At 34.0% G+C, this 21,025-nt stretch overlaps 1 protein-coding gene across 1 annotated transcript in view; it reads left to right on the forward strand.

Moving 5' to 3' along the window:
- Corin (corin serine peptidase) overlaps positions 1 to 21,025 on the forward strand; it is a 65,995-nt gene that overhangs the window by 21,972 nt on the left and 22,998 nt on the right. Inside the window, exons 5-6 of the mRNA XM_085947310.1 lie at positions 5,891 to 6,043; positions 12,498 to 12,713. Coding sequence (XP_085803436.1) covers positions 5,891 to 6,043; positions 12,498 to 12,713 — 369 coding nt within the window. The remainder of the gene's footprint in view (positions 1 to 5,890; positions 6,044 to 12,497; positions 12,714 to 21,025) is intronic.

The raw sequence follows: 21,025 nt of genomic DNA on the forward strand, positions 1-21,025 counted from the left end.
TTTTGTCATATTGAAATGTAAGATTTCCTAATGTTGTAAATCTGCGACACCACGCAGTAACATACAAAATTTAATGGAAATTTCGAAAAAAAAAAATATTATTTTTCCTTCATTCACAAGGCATTTTGACACCAAGAAAAAATTAAAATTTTCAAAAGAAAAAATCATGCAGTAAAGGGATATTTAAAGGTTCTGAAAAATAAGATAAAACCTCTTGAAAATAACGCATTAGCAATAATTTATTCTTCTTCTTCTTCTTTCAACCCGTCACGACCCAGCATTGGCACATAGGGCAAGCACAAGTTCGTGCCACTTCCCTCGACCCATCGCCAACTCTTGCGCCTCACGCCATTCCACGACCCGCAGCGCGTAGATCACTTTTGTAGCTCCGCTGCAGGGTGAGAGAGGGCCAACCACGATGACGGAACCCTTGAGGCTGTGCCATAAGAGTACGAAGCGTCGCACTCTTTGGCGGCATCCGGAACACATGCCCAGCCACGTTAAACACTTCTCCATGATTACCTCAATCACCGAAGGCTGCTGTATCTGCTCACGAGTTCGGGTGTTTGTAACGCGGTCGTACCAATGTACCCCTAAGATTCAGCAGAGACATCGATTCTCAAGGCTCAAAAGCCGAGACCTTTTAAGCTTAGTAAGATGCCATGTCTCTTTGCCGTGACAATTTATCATTAGTATACATAATTTGAAAACACTTCTCAGAAACATATAATCAATTTAAAAAACACGACACCCAGAAGGATTCGAAACTTTACCCTTCGAGATTCGCGCCAATGTGCATTGACCACTATGCTATACGTGTCTTACTAACTACTAACTAACTATAAACTAATTAACTAACTATAGTTAATGTAACTAGGGTATTTAGAGAATTTTCGGCAAACACGACCGCTATTCATACTCAAAAATAATAAAATATAAATTCTAAATAAGTATATATAATTTGAAAACATCTCATGCATATGAGACACACTAGAAAAAATCATTTTGTTGAAGAAAAAAAAAATACGACACCCGACGGGACTTGAACTTGTATCTGCTGGATTCGCGTATGCTTTTCCAATTAATCTACGGGAATCTTATTGAACCACGACAATTTTAATTAGTAGTTGTTACATGAAATGCTTATAGAATTGCGTTATAATGTTGGCTATCGATGTTAGCATATTATTAAATTAAGGTAGGTATCAATTATTTCCATCATCTAACCGACGTCACGGATCACTCCATTATTTAGTTTTTATAACGTACGTAGACTTGCTAATAATTATTTAATTCCTTAATTTAATATACTAAAATTGAAAGCCAACATTATAACGCAATTCGACAAGCATTTCATGTAACAACTAGGTACTAGTTAAAATTGTCGTGATTCAATAAGATTCCTGTAGCTTAATTAGAAAAGCATACTTGCGCGAATCTAGCAGATATATCGTAGTATATTCTTGGGTTTTCACCGTGTCTCCTTCTTTCTTCTTTACTCGACGTTTCGGGCTCATTGCAGAGGCCATTATCAAGAGATATGTTTTATGATGAAATGTAGTGTAGGTGTGTGAATGTAAACGTTGCTCTAAGAATGTCAAAAGGAACCCGATTATCTAAGAGCAAACGTTGCTCAGAGTAATCTGCCAATCATTACGACCGGGGATACCGGCTCGAATATTAGATTTTGCTGATAGTGCCGGAAGCCATGACGTTTTTAACCGTAATCCATCATCCCTATTAATATTTTCAGGGTTTCTGTGGATTTCAATGGCCTCCTTTACCAATCGTGCAAAATATCCTTTATTCCGACCCAATATCTTGGTCTCAAAGTCAAATTTGTGCCCTGTATCCATCGAGTGCTTGGCAATTACCGACATCGTGTAATGTTTAAGTCGGTATGCTCTCTCGTGTTCACGCATCTAGCAGATACAGGTTCAAGTCCCGTCGGGTGACGTATTTTTTTCTACAAAATGATTTTTTCTAGTGTGTATGCATGAGATGTTTTAAAATTATGTAAGTATAATATAGAATGTTTGATTCAGAAATCTTGTGTCTTATTCGTTGAATAAAAGAAAAAGAGTTTATTATAATAATATATAAATTCTAATTGATTTAAGTTTTATACTCTAAAAATTAAATAACATTACTTCGTTTTAAATAGGCCACTGCCCGTGTGAGCCTACGCTACTATTATAAATAATACGAAAGTGTTCAAAAACATTTTAATCTTGCCGATACAGAAAACTTTATTAAATTCACTCCGTAGACCAAACCGCAAACAATTTTCACCCAAGTCCTGAGCGTCGAAATTAAGTTTGTACAATATTTCAAAGAGGATTAGCACCATTCGTGTTTATGTTTCTCAATAAGCATCAACTTAGAGAACGTGCACGTGTAGGCCACAGCTCCGTCGAAGAACAGTGAGGCCTGGGAAAAGTTATGGCCGGTTACCGGGCAATATTGCATGCCGTCCCGGGCCGCTCGGAAAATTTTACGGGTTTTTTGCGTGAACGTTCGCAAAATGTTATTTACATTCACAAACCAACTGGCAATATAACTTGCTTATTTTTTCAGCAAACATACTTTTACTTAGTGAATATGTAGGTACTTATCAATTTCATTATAACATAAAACATTTAAAATAAAAAATATAAATATTTTATATGATTTCATCAATCTCGATTTGTGGCGCTTTTAGCAGTGGACTGTAATTTAAGGGTGATGGTGGATTGGTGGATTACAAGTCTAGGGGGCGGGGGAGTTTACATAGGATGCCAGAAACTGACGGTTCGGTGTTCACCCACTCGCGTACTAGTAAACGAATGGTACATTTTTGGTTTTGGATGATATATTATAAAGTTGATGAATGATGATGATAAGTTCAGGATGGATGATATAGACGCGACGTTCACTCAAACCGTAACAGATTTAGTGCAACGAAGATCAAACAGCTACGTTTTGAGTCACTCTTTATTTAACGACGGCTAATCTATTAACAAACTCACACACGACCGCTTTCTTGATGTCACTAGAGCAACTCGCGTGACGACTATCTTGAAGTAAATAAACTTAACTTTCATTACGGTCAATCATGACTCGTGACTGGTGATCTTATGACAATAATAAATAAGGATTCGAGGGAGGTGGGAAAAAAGGAATGAGGGCTACTACAATCGGCCCAACCATCGGTATTGATTATTCTGTCCGGGATTGCAATCCCTAATCACAACGCAATAGTTATTCTTCTTCTGTGGCACTACAGTTTGGGCTGGACTTTGGCAACGTTAACCAGACTCTTCCACTCTGGTCATTCCTCCGCTATCATTCTCCATCGAATTACACCCAGCGCTCCAAGTCGACTAAAGACCGGATGGGGCACTGAATTGCGAGTTACGATGGAAATGTTAATTAGCTATTGATAATCATTGAACGCAATACGGTTAACTGTTGACGGTAACTGAAGATTTTTGATTATTTATTCCGTTCAAACAAATAAAGTTTTACTATTTATTTAAATATTAAACAATCATCATTTTCTACAGTTTACCATATTGCACTAGAAGTATGAGTAATAACTAACTCTATGAACAAAATTTACATTTACATGTTACGGCCTGATTATAGTGGGCTTTACCAGCGCTCCATTCAACATCCCTAGCGTCTTTGGCTTAGCACTCACGATATTATCATTATAATATATATATTCACGATGCTTGTTGGATATTTGAATTCTCACTCACGTGTGTTATTGATTTTTTTCATCAACATAATATATTACACATTATATACATATGATTCAGAGTCTTACTCAGTATATGAATATATATATGTAAGTATATGAATATGTATGGATAATGTCAGGGCTCGAAATGGACCGGAGCGCCGTTCCGGTTCGTGAAATCTTTAAAATAATCACTCCGTCTCGTGGAAAAAATAATTTGACCATGTGAGCTAGATAGGTAATATAACAAAAAATCTAACACACTTATTTTTATAAAATACACATAAAATTTGATAACTATTTTTATCTTCAGAAAATTATCGAGCGCACCAGTTTGTAAATTTTTCCATTTCGAGCGCTGGATAATGTATAGTTTGAAAAGTTGCTATCTCCACATTTAGCATTAATTAAGTTAGAAATGCCAGTTTGTACAACTTTTAAATCATTACATATTATGAGGAATATATTTTTTAATTAGAATGCCTTGAATATAATAGAGAAAAAAAATATTTTTAAGCATTATTTACTCCGCTTCCTAGTTCAAAACAGAATATTATGTTAACTGCACTCTAACCAAGAAATGATTCTATTTTCCACGTGTCTTAAAAATTTTCTGTACCTACATTCATGTGTGACATTTCAACAGTTAGTTTTATTTTATAATGTCAACTGTAACAATAAGTTTATATTTCAAAACATTTTAATAGTCATTTCAATTACAATATTATTAAATTCTTTTTAATATTGTTTCCTCATTTTTCCGAAACCATTAAAATGTGAGTTTACATCTCATATTATATTGATTTGATACCAAAGTTAACACCAAAACAAATATTAAATTATATCTGAATAATTTGAATTCGGTTTATAAATAGCTATTGATCTTTATGTTGAAAGCCTCATTTCTTTGAATAATATTATTTCAATGAAGACTACGGGTTCAAATTGAAGCTCATAAATTGTGTCAACATGTAATTAGCTTCCTTTTGATTATTGATTGCGTTCCACAAAGCCTTCATTAGGAAAATATGCTTCACTAATAATGTTAGTTATGAAAATCTCTTGCAAGAAACATACCTTTAACGCTTTGACAAGGGGTGTCTCGATATCTTTATAAATTTTCAATGAAAAATTATGTAATCTAACTTGTTCGGTATGAACACCATATTTTTTGAACATATTTAATTTTGAAAACACTTCTGAGAAAATATATTATCCCGAGCTATTTTCGATACCTATTAATCTCGAGACTGATAAACATAATTGGGATTGATTTTTTTATCAATTTTTATGGAAAATAAAATAAAAACAAAAATATATTTCTTTTAATAACAAATAACTACATTAGAAATAAACTGAGTTTGAATGAAGTTTGATTTATACCCATGTGTAAGTTGCCGATTCATTATATTTTTTCACATAAATTAATAAAAATGAGAAAGATTGGAAAAAAACTATGCTTCGCACTATTAACAAAGTAATTCCAGCATGACCTCATACGTTTTACGGCAGTTTCATATTTGGCTGACTAATTAGATTTATGAAGCGGAAAGGCCATAAGTACACCATGATTTGCTTTACTATTTTAAATCTCGCTAACCCATTCATTAAGTCTTTACTATCAGAAACAGCAATCTCATATTAAATTCACATTATTATTTAAATTACAATAATATTTACTCCATTAAACTTATGTATTTCCAAGATTGAACGTATACAATATTAACAATAGGTAAATAGTATAATTATACTAGATTTATTTTTAACCGATTTTATCAATGTTATTTGTGAATATAAAAATTTTATATTAACAATGGAAAAAAATGCCTATCCCTGGACCAGTCCCGGGATCCCGGGATTGTCAAATTGTAATCCCGAAATCCCGGGATCAGAATTTTGGCTCGGGATTGGATTCCCTAATAAATAAATTATAACCAATAGAAAAAACCTTTTTGAAAAAAGTAAGACACCCCGCATGAATCGAACCTGCATCTCTCGGGTATCGCGCTCACGCACATAGACCACTAGCTAAAGGACCCATACTTAATTGCGACAAATTTTTAACAAATGGCTTTTACTATTCACTGAAAACAGGTGCAGAATTTTTTTTTATTATATTTATTTATTAGATTTTTTAACGTACTATTATTTCGTCTCTTTTTGTAGAAACCATGCGAAGGTGCGGCTTCTTCTTGGACGTTTTTGGACTGACGATGCCAGAATACCTTCAATGTGACTACTTTCCTGAATCCGCAGACACCGACGTCTGCATCGGCCATCGAGAAGTGCGAGAGGCGAGACTTCGAGCTCAGAAGCCAGGTGAGCTTTATTTTTTTTCATTCCGGTAAAAGAATATTGTCTGTGGTTATCGAATCTAAGTGTGGATAAATAAATAAGATTAATTTTATTTTCGTATTGTTTTATTTTTGATAATATTACGAAATAGTTAACTGTACTCCTTGTGTCAGATTCTAATCTTCGTCAAGATATTTGGATCAGAAATATTTGCAAAACCAGACGAATTAAGGGGGAATACTGGGAAATACCAATAGAAATGGCGTATTTCAAAAAAATACTACCTTATTCTTAGGTCAATAATTATTATAAAGCAAACATTATTCGTAGAATGTTTATCAAATTTGAATGGTCAAAGACATAGCTTATAATCAGTATCTTTAAATGTGTAAATCTTGCCCATTTTTTGAATAATAAAATGCCTAATTCTTGTCAAATTTGGGGTCACAGAGATTATCAATATATTTTTTTATTATAAATATTTCACTCTAATAATGTCGACATAAAGTTTACTAATGGTTTTATAAATGCTTTTAAAAATTAATACCTAAATATAAAAAATCTTAACACCACTTCACATGGACGTACTGAAGTATGACTATATTCTAAAACATTAGAGCGAGAGAGCGAGAGGTTTAAAAGAATACTATTTTATGTAATAAAAATACTTTATGCAGTCAGGCAAATGTTTAAAATAAATATAAAGGATAATAAGGCTTCAAAATTATGTGAATAGATTATCTACAACGTTTAAGGAATGTCCAGGATCATGCTTTGAAAATAGCATAAAAGCTCCATTTTGACTTTTTTTTTTTTTTTACTGATGCATTGACTGCGACTCGCTGTCATATCGCCTCTTCTCTTCTAGATGGAGACCCGCCGATCAGGTCCTCACTCCTATTCTCAACCAAGTCTCTGATATTAATACTATTGATGTTTTTTGTCATTAAGTAGAGTCCTATCATTCTTTTTTTACTTCATACTTCTGGCATTCCATTGTAAAATCCTAATTTGATTTTTATTATCTATTTTGTTGCAGAACCTCCCCCAGAATATCTCCTAAATGTCCTTCTTTGAAGTGTTTGTATACCCAGTCCACTGCTTTATTTATTAGTTGCTTAATGATTTGCTGCCAGTCTCCACCTTTTATCAAGACTTTCATTATTTCCTCCATCGCATTAGCTTCTGTCTTCCCCTTTGTCTTTATCCTAAGTTTCTCTCAAATAGTCGTTTTTATTCGGATCGCTTTTTTATTACCCATTTGGGGATGATGAGGTGTGTGAAGATAAAATCGTTGCTTGGATGTTACGAGGAGAGAGTTTATTATTTATTGTTACAATAATAAATAAATAAATATAATGATAAAGATGACAGAGTGATAATATAATCGTGGGTATGGATGTACTGATGAGATTGACTATATTAATTCACTGACTGGCGATGTACGGAAATGTTATTATAACCGAGAGACTGGACTCGCGATGAGTAGTGCGCCGAGTGCACTCGATCTGAGTGAGGATTTATGGATTCTCCTTGCTGTTTATACAAATGCAGTTCATATATTACTAGAGATATTGTCGCAATTAAACAAATCATAATAGACCCAGCGTTCGAAATGGGCAATTTTACGAACCGGAGCGCTCGATAATTTTCCGAAAATTTAAAATATTTATGTAAGATTATTTAAAAAGAGTGTATGTACTTAGTAGATTTTTTGTTATATACCTACCAAGATTAGACGGTTTGATGAGACTTTGTGGCATGCAAGATTTGGGCTAATGTTGTCGGCAAGGTAGGTGAAAATTGGGTTAAGTTTTCAGTTTCGTATGAACTTTAAAAATTATATTTAAATATGTAAATGATGCAATTTTTAATATTTCCACGAGACGGAGCGATAATCTCGAGGAATTTACGAACAGGAGCTGCGTTCCGGTCCATTTCGAGCGCTGAATACACCCTACCGATCTAGTTATGATTGAGGGAATGCTGACACTCACTTCCGCTCCATTGTTTTGTTTTGACATATTAAAATGTGTCACCCTTGTAATGCTGAGTGGTATGATTGCTACACCCACAAAAACATAATTATTTCGTTACTCTTATTTTATTTGAAATATGGTGTTTTTAATCGAATTTCTGTTACAATGATTCTCACAAAAACTAGATATTGATTCCATAATTTGTGTCTACTCGGGAAATTTATAAATAAGCATTCTGTTGATTTTATGGAACTTTTTAATTTCATAACTAAAACTTTTTATTGTCTATGGTAGCCCACCATACATATTGTGAATAAATATCATTTAGCGTTAAATCTATTAACCGTTGTCAACAATTCCATGCAAAATTGTTTCGTTTTAACGCTTCATTTACGTTCGTTCAATAACCGAGTGAGCATATTCGCTGTTTTCAAAAAAAATATCTTTTAGCGTTAGTTGATTTTTTTGTTTTTCGAATATGGTGTGCTCACATTAATCTCTTCCGATTCAGTACTCCGTTTTGATTTACGTACGATTGTACGGGTATATAGGTAGTGCAGAAAAGCAAACATACTCTTTGAAGTTTTAATATGAGCTTTTGAAAAACATGCGCGTCGCTTATCTGAACTTTTTTTTGTATTTGGAACATTTTTTTCTAAATAATTAGTTTCAGATATTTCAAACTAATTTTTTATAAGCTTTAAACAAAATAAATGAAAGATTTTTTTTCAATGCTTACTTTATGGGGACTAAGAATGTATATTATATACCTTTAATCGGATGGACGAGTTGCTTGTGACAAATAAACTGATATTCGGAAACCCGAAAGACAAAAGCAGATCTGGTCAATATCGTACATAATGGAATGGTAATGTTTTTTTTAATAGAATTATTAATAACCATGTCCTTGCTTTTTCGTACAAGGTGGTTGTTAGTAATTTTGAACAATCACAAACAGCCAGACTTTGAGAAAAACACATACTTAAATGTTTTTGTCATGACCAGGAATCGAACCCAGAACTCTCGGGTGGAAGGCCAGCGCCTTACTCACTGCACCACGAGAGCCGCCGGAGTGGTAGTGTTAAATTTAATATGTAACCCTCGGGCATGGCAAGCGGACCCCCATGCCATGATGCTTTCCGGGCCCCTTACATATCGCTAAGGTTAAGGACATGCTCTACAGGAGCGTTTCCCAAATGATATTCTGCGGAGCCCAAAGGTTTCGCAAGGTAAAATTAAGCGTATTCCATGTATTTAGTGTTATTTTTATATTAATCCACTAAACTTGAGTTATTGAGTTGTCAACACTCCTTTTATGGTACCTAAATGACATACGATCCCTCGCCGTATTGGATATATAGCCATTTTTATTAGAGCCGGGAAATATACTAAAAATAATTACAAGTGAATTATCATTTAACTATATATCAATCATTATAATATCGCATTAACTTGCATCCCACAACCATCTATTTTAAAATGTTAATATTTATAAGTAAAATAGCACCGTAGGCGACTTTTTACTCTTAAAGCAAATTTCTGATGTGTTTTATTTCACTTCGCTGGTCGAGGCGCCTCGCCGGGCGATCTCCAAACCCGAGCCCCCAGGCTAGAGCCCTGTCAGCTCCCCGCTTGTGAGGCCTATGCCCTTGGCTATCCAAAATTAGAGAGAAGTGGCTTTAGACCGACTTGGATGAAGGCTAATACTGAAGAAAGTCAACATAGGGTTGTAGCTATTTTATGTATTCAATTGATAATACACAATGTTTAAGAATTTGCCATACATTATTAAATATAAATAATTTAGACCACCTTAGAAGCAGGTTCGTGTCCCACTTAATATATATATTTTTTTAAATATGTTTTCTTTAAATAATAATATTATGTATATTTCTAATGTGCTCCAAATTATACATTGTATCACATTACATTGAGAAACACATTAAATCGATAAGTGTAAAATAATGAAAAAACATCTTAAACTCGTCATTATAGTGTGAGACTTTTCTTTGCTAATTGTATCAGAGTGTTGGCTAATGTTATATACATTTCGTAATTTATCAACCGACTTCAAATCGATTAAATTCTATTGGTTATGTACCTATGTATGTTCAATAATTAGAATGTTACATTCTTAAATCTTGTGAATTATTCGTTGTACAAAAAAATAGTTACTTAATTAAAAATTATTAACAAGTTTAAGTAAGTTACAACTAAAAATCTTGGAGTGATCCTTGACGTCGTTTAGTAATTAAAGTAATACCTACTTTGATTTAAAATACAAAAGCCGATGTCCAATAGTAGCTTAATTTAGAAAATGCTTCAGAGAGTATTAAAAGCCATTAGTTAAAATTTGTCGCAATTAAGTATGACGCCTTTAGCATAGTGGCACGATAGCCGAGAGATATAGATAGTAGATCGATCTATGCCCACGATATCGGGATCAATCCACCATTAAATCAAGGTATCTTCAGGTTTGGTTAGACAAAGATTCCACCTCTGTCGCGCTCTGCTTCCAGATGGCTTCCGCTGGAGTACCCAAATAATCAAATCTTTAATGAGGTCTCATCTGACATTGATTTAATATAATCTTCCCAACGTAGTCATCAATATATACCAATAGTTTGATGTGCAACTAGGTTGTCCTGCTCATGGTACATCTTTATTCTGTAAGCACCGTTTTCTGGCGTTCTTACAAACAATTTACGTTATATTTCTCGCAAAAGCTGCAAATTTCTCTTTTTATCATTTTTTATTTTATCCTCATTACTATTTATTTTAAAATATCATATGATTATTTTTTTCAATTAAGCCCTCATTATCTATTGATGTTTGTTATCTTAAAACTATGCTCAACTGTAATCTCATAATATTCTTGTCAATATATAACATAACCCAGTAACAATTATTATTGTTATAGAGATTAAATCATTTGCATTTAAATGGTCCAATAAATCATAATTGCACGCAGAAATTAATTGCGCTCCGGTAAATCTAACTACATTCTCTATTACTTCCGATAGACAACGTGTTTCAAATCGGAGTGTTGCAATCCAAAGCACATTAAATTTATTGATTGCACTATCAAAACGATTAAGATAAACGATGGCAAACAAACACGTGGTTCGAACATTCAAATTGTTTTAGTCGTTGTTGTCTCTTAGCACTATTAGAACTTATGTATTCTTATGTAGTCTACACGTCTTATGTTAATCTTATAAATGTTTATAAGCTAACTAGTAGGGGCTCTACTATTCACTATATGCACATAACGCAATGCGTACTAATGCAATATTTAAATTATATTATCCCAAAAATCTCATTGATGACACCCATGTTACATTTCTATTTGAAAACCTTCCACAATTTAATCTATTAGGTAGTGAATGTTTCACATCGATTAACAAAATATTGGTGGCGCTTTTAGCAGTGGACTGTAATTTAGAAGGTGATGGTGGATGGTTGATTACGGATCTAGAGTAGGGGGTTTCCATAGTATGCCAGTCACTGACTTTTGATGTTGAGAGGGCTATCGCGCACTGGGACTGGTTCGGTGTTCACGCACTCACGCACTGGTAAACGGACGATACACTTTTGGATGGATGAATGGTGAGTATGAGTTCAGGATGGATGATATAGACGCGACGTTCATTCAAGCCGTAACAGATTTAGTCCAACGAAGGTCGAACAGATACAGAACAGATGTTTATGAGTCACGAGTAGGTAGCGACGGTAAAGTATAACAACTTGCCCACGTCCGCATGCTGCATATCACTTGAGCTGACTGTCTTATTCGCCATCACGGTCGTATTATGACAAGTTATTGCTCATCGTCTGGTCTTGTGACAATAATGAATATGATGATTTGAGTAGGTGGGAACTAAGGAGGAATGCGACCACAATTTGGCCCAACCAAATATATTTTAAGAACGTTGTATATACCGAACCGCCACCAAATTTTAATGTCCGTGGGTATACGAAAAGTAGGTGAAAATATAGCGTAAAACGTCACAGAAAACTTTGCAGAATCTAGATTATCTTTTTATAATATTACAGAGTAGCCTAAAATAATATTAATTTTATCATTTAAATCTAATATTGTGGCCCCAATCACTTTATATAATAATGTGTGGTAATATTTTTGATTTTACAATGATGGGTATATCAGCAATATCAATTTAGAAGTGGAAACGATACAAGGAGACAAAAAGACGAAGTTTTACAATCATCAATGATAAACATGCATCATCATTATTACCATTGGCTCTAAAATCCAATATGACTATTGAGTTTTGGCCACCTCTTGACGAGGTTTAAAAAAAACACCTATATTATCAGATCAAACTCTTAAAACAGATCATATCCATTTTTACAATCGAATTTTAAGTACCTATCGCTATATTGATCTGTACACTCTATACCAGGTTCCATCAATTTTATACTAAATTTTGTACCTTTCAAAAATTGTATAAATACATGATTTCAATTTTCCTTCCCAGTGTGTCCAACTGGCTTCCAGTGCGACGCCAAGCGATGCATTCCAGCTGATTGGAGATGCGATGGCCACGTGGACTGCCTAGACCAGTCGGACGAACTGAACTGCAAGAGCTGTGGAAGAGGAACGATCCATTGCGGAGACAGGCGGTGCATGGCGCAAAGTCATGTGTGTGATGGCAAAGTTGACTGTCCGCTGGGCCAGGATGAACGTAACTGCTGTAAGTAAATACACTGACATATTATTATTTAATACTTTTAAATCTTTTATGTTTATAACAGTGTGTTAGTAGGTACTGTATAATATAGTAAAATGTGTGTCACCCTTTTCCATCATTGAAAATTATTAAAATTTGAAATTTAATTAAACAGAATTCAGGAGTAAATTCTTAATTATTTATAATTCTAATGACAAACAAAAAATCAACAATTTTCGTATATGCCAGATTTTCAAAAATATTAATAAATCAATCGTTATTGTCCTGTTCTGCGAACGCATATACAGATAATATACCGACGTCGGTAACCGGACAAAACAAAACATGAAGAAACACAAGTGACAAAATAGGAGAACAAGTGGAAAAATAAAACATTCATTGTTGTGTTATCTATGTATTTATTAAATGCTTATAAAACTTAAGTTTATCCCGACCATGTCCGATCCTAATAGGATCATATGGTCCTCCACAGAATAGAGGTTTGTATTAACAGATTTTGTTTTTTTTTACGAGAAATGGATGTCAGCCACTTGCTCAACCAATTAGGGCCATACCCTGACTCACGCGCAAATTGAAAAACAATATGTGTACTTGCCAGACCCAGGATTCAAACCTGGGACCTACGGCGTGATAGTCCAACGCTTAAGTCGCGCGGCCACCGTGGGCCTAAGTTTATAATATATATAAATATTAAATATGTATAATCACTGCATGTTGGCCGTTCGGCGTAAAAACCTCAATGTATCTGCTCAATTTTGATAATCATGCACAACTAACTCCTCAGAATTATTAAACTCATTATTTCGTTGTACCTAGTCATCCAAATATTTGAACATATTAGATTAATTAAGATGAGATATACCCAGCTTGCCGGCAACACCGAGTTAAGTCCCGTTTAATTGAGGCTTTCCAGCAATTAAAAATGCAGACATTATATTATTTGATTTTTTACGGCGTATTGAAAACTTATGTTATTAAAAATTTACACAACAAAATGGCAATTTCAATATTAAATGTTATCTTTCCTAAAATGTCATAGTTCGGTTTATCGGTGTTCTATTCTGTTTCTTCATGTTCTGTTTATTCATGAAATCACCGACGTAAGATATTAATTATTGTTGATATACTTAATAATATGATATTATGTCGTTATAAATGAACTCTACAGTCCACCTACGTTGGAATAAAAGCGATTTTTAGAGACTTAACCATTTTGAATATGTTGGTGTATCCAGTGACGTCCCTAGACAATATGCCGCCCCTAGGCAGTGCCAAAATGCCGCCACATTTTTTATACAGTACTTTTTAATCATCCTTTCATGACTCCAATATCTAAGAAATGTGTTGTATGGATACCAGGGAACTCAGAAATAATTATTATCTATTCTGTGATGGATACATTACTAACAAGATATATACCACTAAATCTAATTTAAATGCCATCTCTGATTCATCGACCATATTGTGAGTCTACAGTTTCAGATAGGTACATTTAAAAATACACCATCCAATTTTGTTTCCAAGCAGTGAGCTGATTTTTTTAATGGAGAGATATTTCTGTTATTACTTTAGTTTAGGTAACTATTTCTATATATACCTAATGACTCTCCTCGATTTGCCGCCCTTTGGGTAACTGCCGCCCCCAAGCGACGCTGAATCTGCCTGCCCCGACGGGACGTCACTGGGTGTATCCTGTAAACTGATTACCTACTACAAATTAAAATACGATAATATGATGCTTGCAATGATTTCAGTACCCTCTGTTGGCTTTATTTTAATATTTTTATGCGCTAACTGTCCTTTAACGTCTTTAAAAACAAACTGTAATCTCAATAGAAAACTTTTTATAACACCTTTCCATTGCGTTTAATAATTTTATCGCATGACTTACTAATTTTTTGTTCGATTTCGCGTTAATTAAACTTAAGACAACTCAACATCTCCGATGTAATCCCATGATATCAACATCTTTCGAAGCTCTTTACAGGCATCCTGCCTCTTTGATCTGAAGGCATTTTTAAATAATCTCTCGTTAAATATCCCGCCTTTAATCACCATCTTTTAAATTAAAGCGGCCGAGGGAACCAATAGACAATTTGCTAACGGTTTGTTTGGAAGTTCGCATTTTCGCAAACGGGGTTGGGCGGGTATCGCCGATTAATTTTCATTAGAGAATCATTATTATGTCACTTATCAAAATGACGTTAATGAGATTCCTTAATTCAATAAAGATTTACTTTCTGAATAACTATAACTATTACGAATTATTAATTAATATAAAAAAGATCCACACTAAGCTAGTTACCTATATATCGGACAGCATATATATACATGGCACCAATTGGAGGAGAAGATATAATGCTGAGCTTTACGGGCTGTACGAAGATTGCAGCGCAGTTCAATCAATTAAGATTGGGAGACTGCGATGGCTAGGTCATGTGCACCGTATGAATGACAATGAACCGGCAAAGAGAGTGATGTCCAGCAATCCAATAGGACGTAGAAGAAGAGGGAGGCCAAAGATTCGCTGGTTAGATGGAGCTGCCAGTGACTGCCGTATTCTGGGGGTACCAAATTGGAAAGCGGCCACACTGGATAGGGACAGGTGGAGGGAGCTGTTGGAGGAGGCCAGGACCCACACCGGGTTGTCGCGCCCCTGATGATGATGATGATATATATATCAGTGGCGAAGGGTGGAAGTAGGCTGTTGAGATCCTCCATAAATAGTACACACTAAACTTTGTCAGTCATACTTATTTCTTTTCATTGAATTAGGAATACCATATTGCAGATGGTATTGGTTAATTTTTAAAATTCAAATAAATCCTGACTAAAGCGTGGATGTTAGCCACATGCTCAACCTATTGGGTCCATTGTATTGTAAAACAAAATGTGTATTTTCCAGACTCAGGATTCGAACCTGGGACTCACGAGGCCAAGCCGCTCGGCCATCGACGGCGTTCATTTTGTTAATTAAAGTATAATTATTAATAAATAATCTTTGGAGTTTTAAAAATTATAATTGAAGGTTTGAAAGTCATAGGGTCTAAGTGCAAAAAAATTGTATAACACGTTTTTTACTTCAATACAATCCATATGCCAAGCCTCATGATATTCTGAAGGGTCTAAATTCTTAACTTTTTGTCACACAAATACATTGCAATATAGGCGGGGTATATGAGCCCCTAGGGGTGACAGGTTATATGAAAGTATGGTGAAGCAGGCAGGTTATATAAAAAAAAGTACGGTGAGGCAGGCTGGTAATCAATTTGCGGCAAAATTATCGTTAACATTTTATTAATTATATAGGTACGTTATAATGACCAAACTAAATCCTCTGTGATGCCCTGCATTTTTTTCATCAGGTCGCTATTTCTCGTAAGTTGTCGGCTATTGTTGGCCTACTTCATTCAGTTGTATGATAAAGCCGATTTCTTGCTTCTCTTTTTATTTAATACCTCTATGATGTGCCCCTACATAACCCAATAACATAGAATGTTTCAACATTGTCCATGTTTAAATATTGTATTCTTCCTTTGTTTATTTTATCTTTAGAATTATGTAAACTTATCATATTATACTATTCTGTAACTTTGTAAAAAAAATGTAAGATTTCATATATGTATGGTTTTATTCTTTTTTTTGTTATATCTCAATTTCACATTTTTTTGGCACTTAGACCCTATAGACTTTCAACCCTTCAATTGTAAATTCGTACGACTCTTCCAAGGTACGAGGGTGGGTCAATAAGTCCTTAGAAAAGCCGACAGGTGGCGCGACTAGTACTGTAAGCGGTTTGTTTTCATGCAGCGGCACTACCGATTCAGTATGCTGCGAAGTTTCAATCAGATTGGTCGGGTTGTTGTGTGTTTCTCGTACATTTAAAAAAAAAATTGCTTGTGGAAAATGGAAAAATGGAAAATGGAGAAAATTGAGTTTAGAGCTGTTATTAAACATTTTAATATAAAAGGGTTAACAGCAAAGGAAATAAAAAATGAGTTGGATTTAGTTCACGGCATATTTGCTCCTTCACTTGCAACTATTTATAACTGGTTAAATGAATTTAAACGTGGTCGTACATCAACAAAGGATGAACCACGCTCAGGACGTCCTGTAGAGGTGACTACACCAGAAATGATCAATAAAATCCACGATATGGTGTTAAGTGACCGAAGATTAAAGTCGAGTGAGATAATTGAGGTTACAGGGATCTCAAAAGGTAGCGTCATTTCTATTTTACATGACAAATTGGGCATGAAAAATATTTCTGCAAGATGGGTGCCGCGTTTGCTCACAGTCGACAATAAACGCAATAGGGTGGTGGCCTCTAAAGCCCTGTTGTCACTCATGCAACGCAATCCGGATGAATTTTTTCGTCGCTTTCTGACTGTAGATGAAACATGGATACACCACTATACTTCCGAGACGAAAGAACAGTCAAAGCAGTGGATTGCGAAGGCAAACCATGTCCAAAGAAGGCGAAAACCGTAAAATCAGCTGGTAAGGTTATGGCTACTGTATTTTGGGATGCACGTGAAATTATTTTCGTTGACTATTTGGAAAAAGGAAAAACAATAACAGGGGATTATTATGCATCTTTATTGGACCAGCTAAAAAACAAAATTGAAGAAAAACGGCCTCATTTAAACAGGAAAAAAATCCTCTTTCATCAGGACAATGCCCGTGTTCACACATGTTTACGATCAATGGCTAAAATTGAAGAATTGAAGTTCGAATTGGTCGACCACCCACCGTATTCGCCAGATTTAGCCCCCAGTGACTTTTTCCTTTTCCCAAACTTAAAAAAATGGCTAAGTGGACAACGTTTTTTTTCAAATGAAGAAGTCATCGATCGGACAAATGCTTATTTTGAGGACCTTCCGAAAACTTATTTTTCTGACGGTTTAAAAAAAATTGAGAAACGTCTAACCAAGTGTATTGAGCTCCAAGGAGATTATGTTGAGAAATAAAAAAAAATACAAAAATAAAAACTGTTTTAATGCTTTTTTCTAAGGAATTATTGACCCACCCTCGTATAATACACGTCATTAGGCATTTGTAAATAAGGGAAAATATTCCCTGGTAAACAGGATTATGTCAAAGTTTTTGATTGACAAACAAGACCATTTTTTTATAAAGTCGTTATATAAGAATGTCTCCTATTTTCAATCAATTACGGCCTATCGCCGTAATATGAAATTCAAACATAAACATCTTTCCTAACGATTCAATATATTTTTTGTTCGATCATACTGCCTAATTATTTTCAAGATACATATATTAAAGTTAAGATGCTGCCGTTATAATCTTTTCGTTGACTTTATTACTTCAAGCAGATTTTGTCTGGTTACGCATTATTACTTTCAATATGAAACATGCTATAACTTAAGCGATGTAATATTTATCAATACATAGGAGTACATAGTCATCATCATCATCAGCCTGAATCTATCCACTGCTGGATGAAGGCCTCTCCAAGCTGATTCCACACTAAACTTTGTCGGCCATACTTATTCGTTTTCATTTAACTAAAAAGACAATTTGTAGATGGTGTTGGTTAGTTTTTAAAAATAAATTAAATCCTGCCTAAACCAAACTATAATAGTTTTGATATAATTTGGGCGATACGATAAAATTGTGCACACTTTTTCATTCATACTTATTTGTTTTCGTTAGATTAAGAATACATTTATTACACATATCGTTGGTTATTTTTTTTTATTCATTAAGCCCTACCTAAACCAAACTATAATAGATAAAAAAAATATTATTCAATCTATAAAATATCCAATGTTATGTATAATTTAATTGCATAATTTTAGATATTTTATAGATAGGCGTATATTTTTTTTTTACTATAATCTATTATGGCATGGTTTTCGCAGGGTTTAATTGAATTTTAAAAACTAGCCAACAGCATCTGTAAATTGTAGTCTTATTCAATGAAAAGAAATACTCTCTCAGAAATAATATACTCTCTCAGAAAGTGTTTTTCTAAATTATATATGTTCAATAATCAGAATGATATATCCTTAAATCTTGTGAATTATTCATTGAATAAAATAAATAGTTAATTATAAATTATTAGCAAGTGCAAGTAGTTACATCTAAAAAATATTGGAGAAATTCCACGATGTCGATTAGTAATCAAAGTAATAGTAAATAGTTACCTACTTTTATATTTGAAACAAAAATCGATTGCCAAAGTAGCTTGGTTTGGAAGAGCGCTGATAAGTAGGTATTAAAAGTGACCAATAGTTAAAATTTGTCGCAATTAGTATGTCACGCCGTAGCATATAGGTTAAATGCGACGGAATGGGGCGTAAACCCGTGGAGATGCAAGGTTCGATTCCCGGCCGGGGTGGCTTACTTTTTTCAAAAAAGATTTTTTCTATTGGTTATAATATACTCTCTCAGAAAGTGTTTTTCTAAATTATATATGAAAACAAATACGTGTGACTGACAACGCTTAGTGTGCATTAATTAAGGCGGATCTTCACAGCCTACCTCCACCCTTCTCCACTAATCTACTGTACATTTTGTTTTTCAAACTTTATTCTACTGCATAAAACTGTTTATGTTTTTTTTTCTCTTCTTCTCTCTTGTGAGAATAATATTTTTGTTATAGTGTAAATCTAATACTGTGAACGTTCTGAATTTTGATTATTGTTATGGCCGCAATGTTTTGTTTTCATAAATAAATAAATATTTAACCTAATGAGACAACAAATTTAAACATTTTGAATGATCTTTAAGGGTGTAATAAATACTCGGAAACTCTATTAAGTTTCTCATTGTAGCAATACGCCAAGTAATCAAATTACGTAACACCGACGTCCTCAAAGCAGTATAACTTTCAATATTACGTTATGCCCCTAATAAAGAAAAACCGCAGCTTGAAACACAATTACCAACAATCTTGTTGAACGTAATTGTATTTATAACTGAGACACTCTGATACATAGAATGTTCAGGTTATGCAAATATAACTAACGACGAAAACTGTGCATATATTCAGCGGTGCGATTGTTTCACGGATATTATGAAATTGATTCGCCAGAAAATTTAGAAGGGGGCTTTGAAACGGTTCAAACTAATCATACAATTATTAAATTATACCAGAATGTTAAAAATATTCTTATAAAATAATCCATGCAACTGTCGTCAAAAAAAATTTAAGTATAACAATTCTACATAAAAAATAAACCGATAATATTATTAGGTATATTGTGTCACCCTAACATTAAGTAAGATATACGTTACTACGTTTGCTAGTTAGGTATGTTGGTAGCTTTAGGGTACCTCAAAATCAATAGTAAATAACATAGTAGACAGTGCTCGAAATGGACCGGAGCGCACCGGAGCGCCGTTCCGGTTCGTAAAATCTATAAAGTTATAGCTCCGTCTCGTGGACAAAATAATTTGACCGTCTTAACTAGATATGCCATATAACAAAAAATCTATCACACTTATGTTTATAAAATTTGATAAACATGTTAATATTCTCAGAAAAATTTCGAGCGCTCCGGTTCGTAAACTTTTCCATTTCGAGCGCTGATAGTAGATTAAATTGGAATGAAAGATACGAAAACTGTGATTTGCACTGCAACATTGCTTCAAGTGATAAAAAAATGTTGCCATTTTTTTTTAATTCTGTTTTTATTATTATTACAATATTTTTTTAATTTACTTACAAACAATGATAATAGTATGTAAACTGTTCAATATAAATAAATTATAATAAATCAGTAGTTTAATGGTAAACGCACACATCGCTGATACATTTTTGAAATGACAATTTGCTCTCCGTATTCATTATCATTGTTCACAAAATTCTCCATTCTAAATGAATTAAATGTTTTTTGTTGGTATTTGCATACATAATCAATATTCTAACCGAAATTATATTTATTATTTTGTGAACAAAACATAATTATTATTATATAACAGTTATGAGTAGGGCCGTCATATCGAAAGAAAAATTATCGAAGCAAAGATATCAAAGTATCGGTCAAAAAGTACCGATACTCGCAAGAATCGATATGTAATAATCAGGGTTTCTAACCGGAACTGAACCAAAAACCGAGAAAACCCGTTATTTCTGTTGAAATGAAAACCGGAACCGAACAAACACGCGCGTTAACGTGGTCTTACTTCTCACTTCGGCTGTTGTCATAGTGTTATAAAAATGTATGGCTACAGTTGTGCGGTGCAGTATGAGCATTGGTTTCGGAGCGTGGCGCCGGGCTATCCATACAAGTGCCATAAAATGTTATTATAGTAGATAATAAATTTTAATACAAAAAAATATTTAA

Source organism: Rhyacophila brunnea, unplaced genomic scaffold (assembly GCF_057557595.1).
Source record: "Rhyacophila brunnea isolate RB1 unplaced genomic scaffold, BYU_Rbru_1.0 scaffold_2, whole genome shotgun sequence".
In the NCBI taxonomy this organism is placed as follows: domain Eukaryota; kingdom Metazoa; phylum Arthropoda; class Insecta; order Trichoptera; family Rhyacophilidae; genus Rhyacophila; species Rhyacophila brunnea.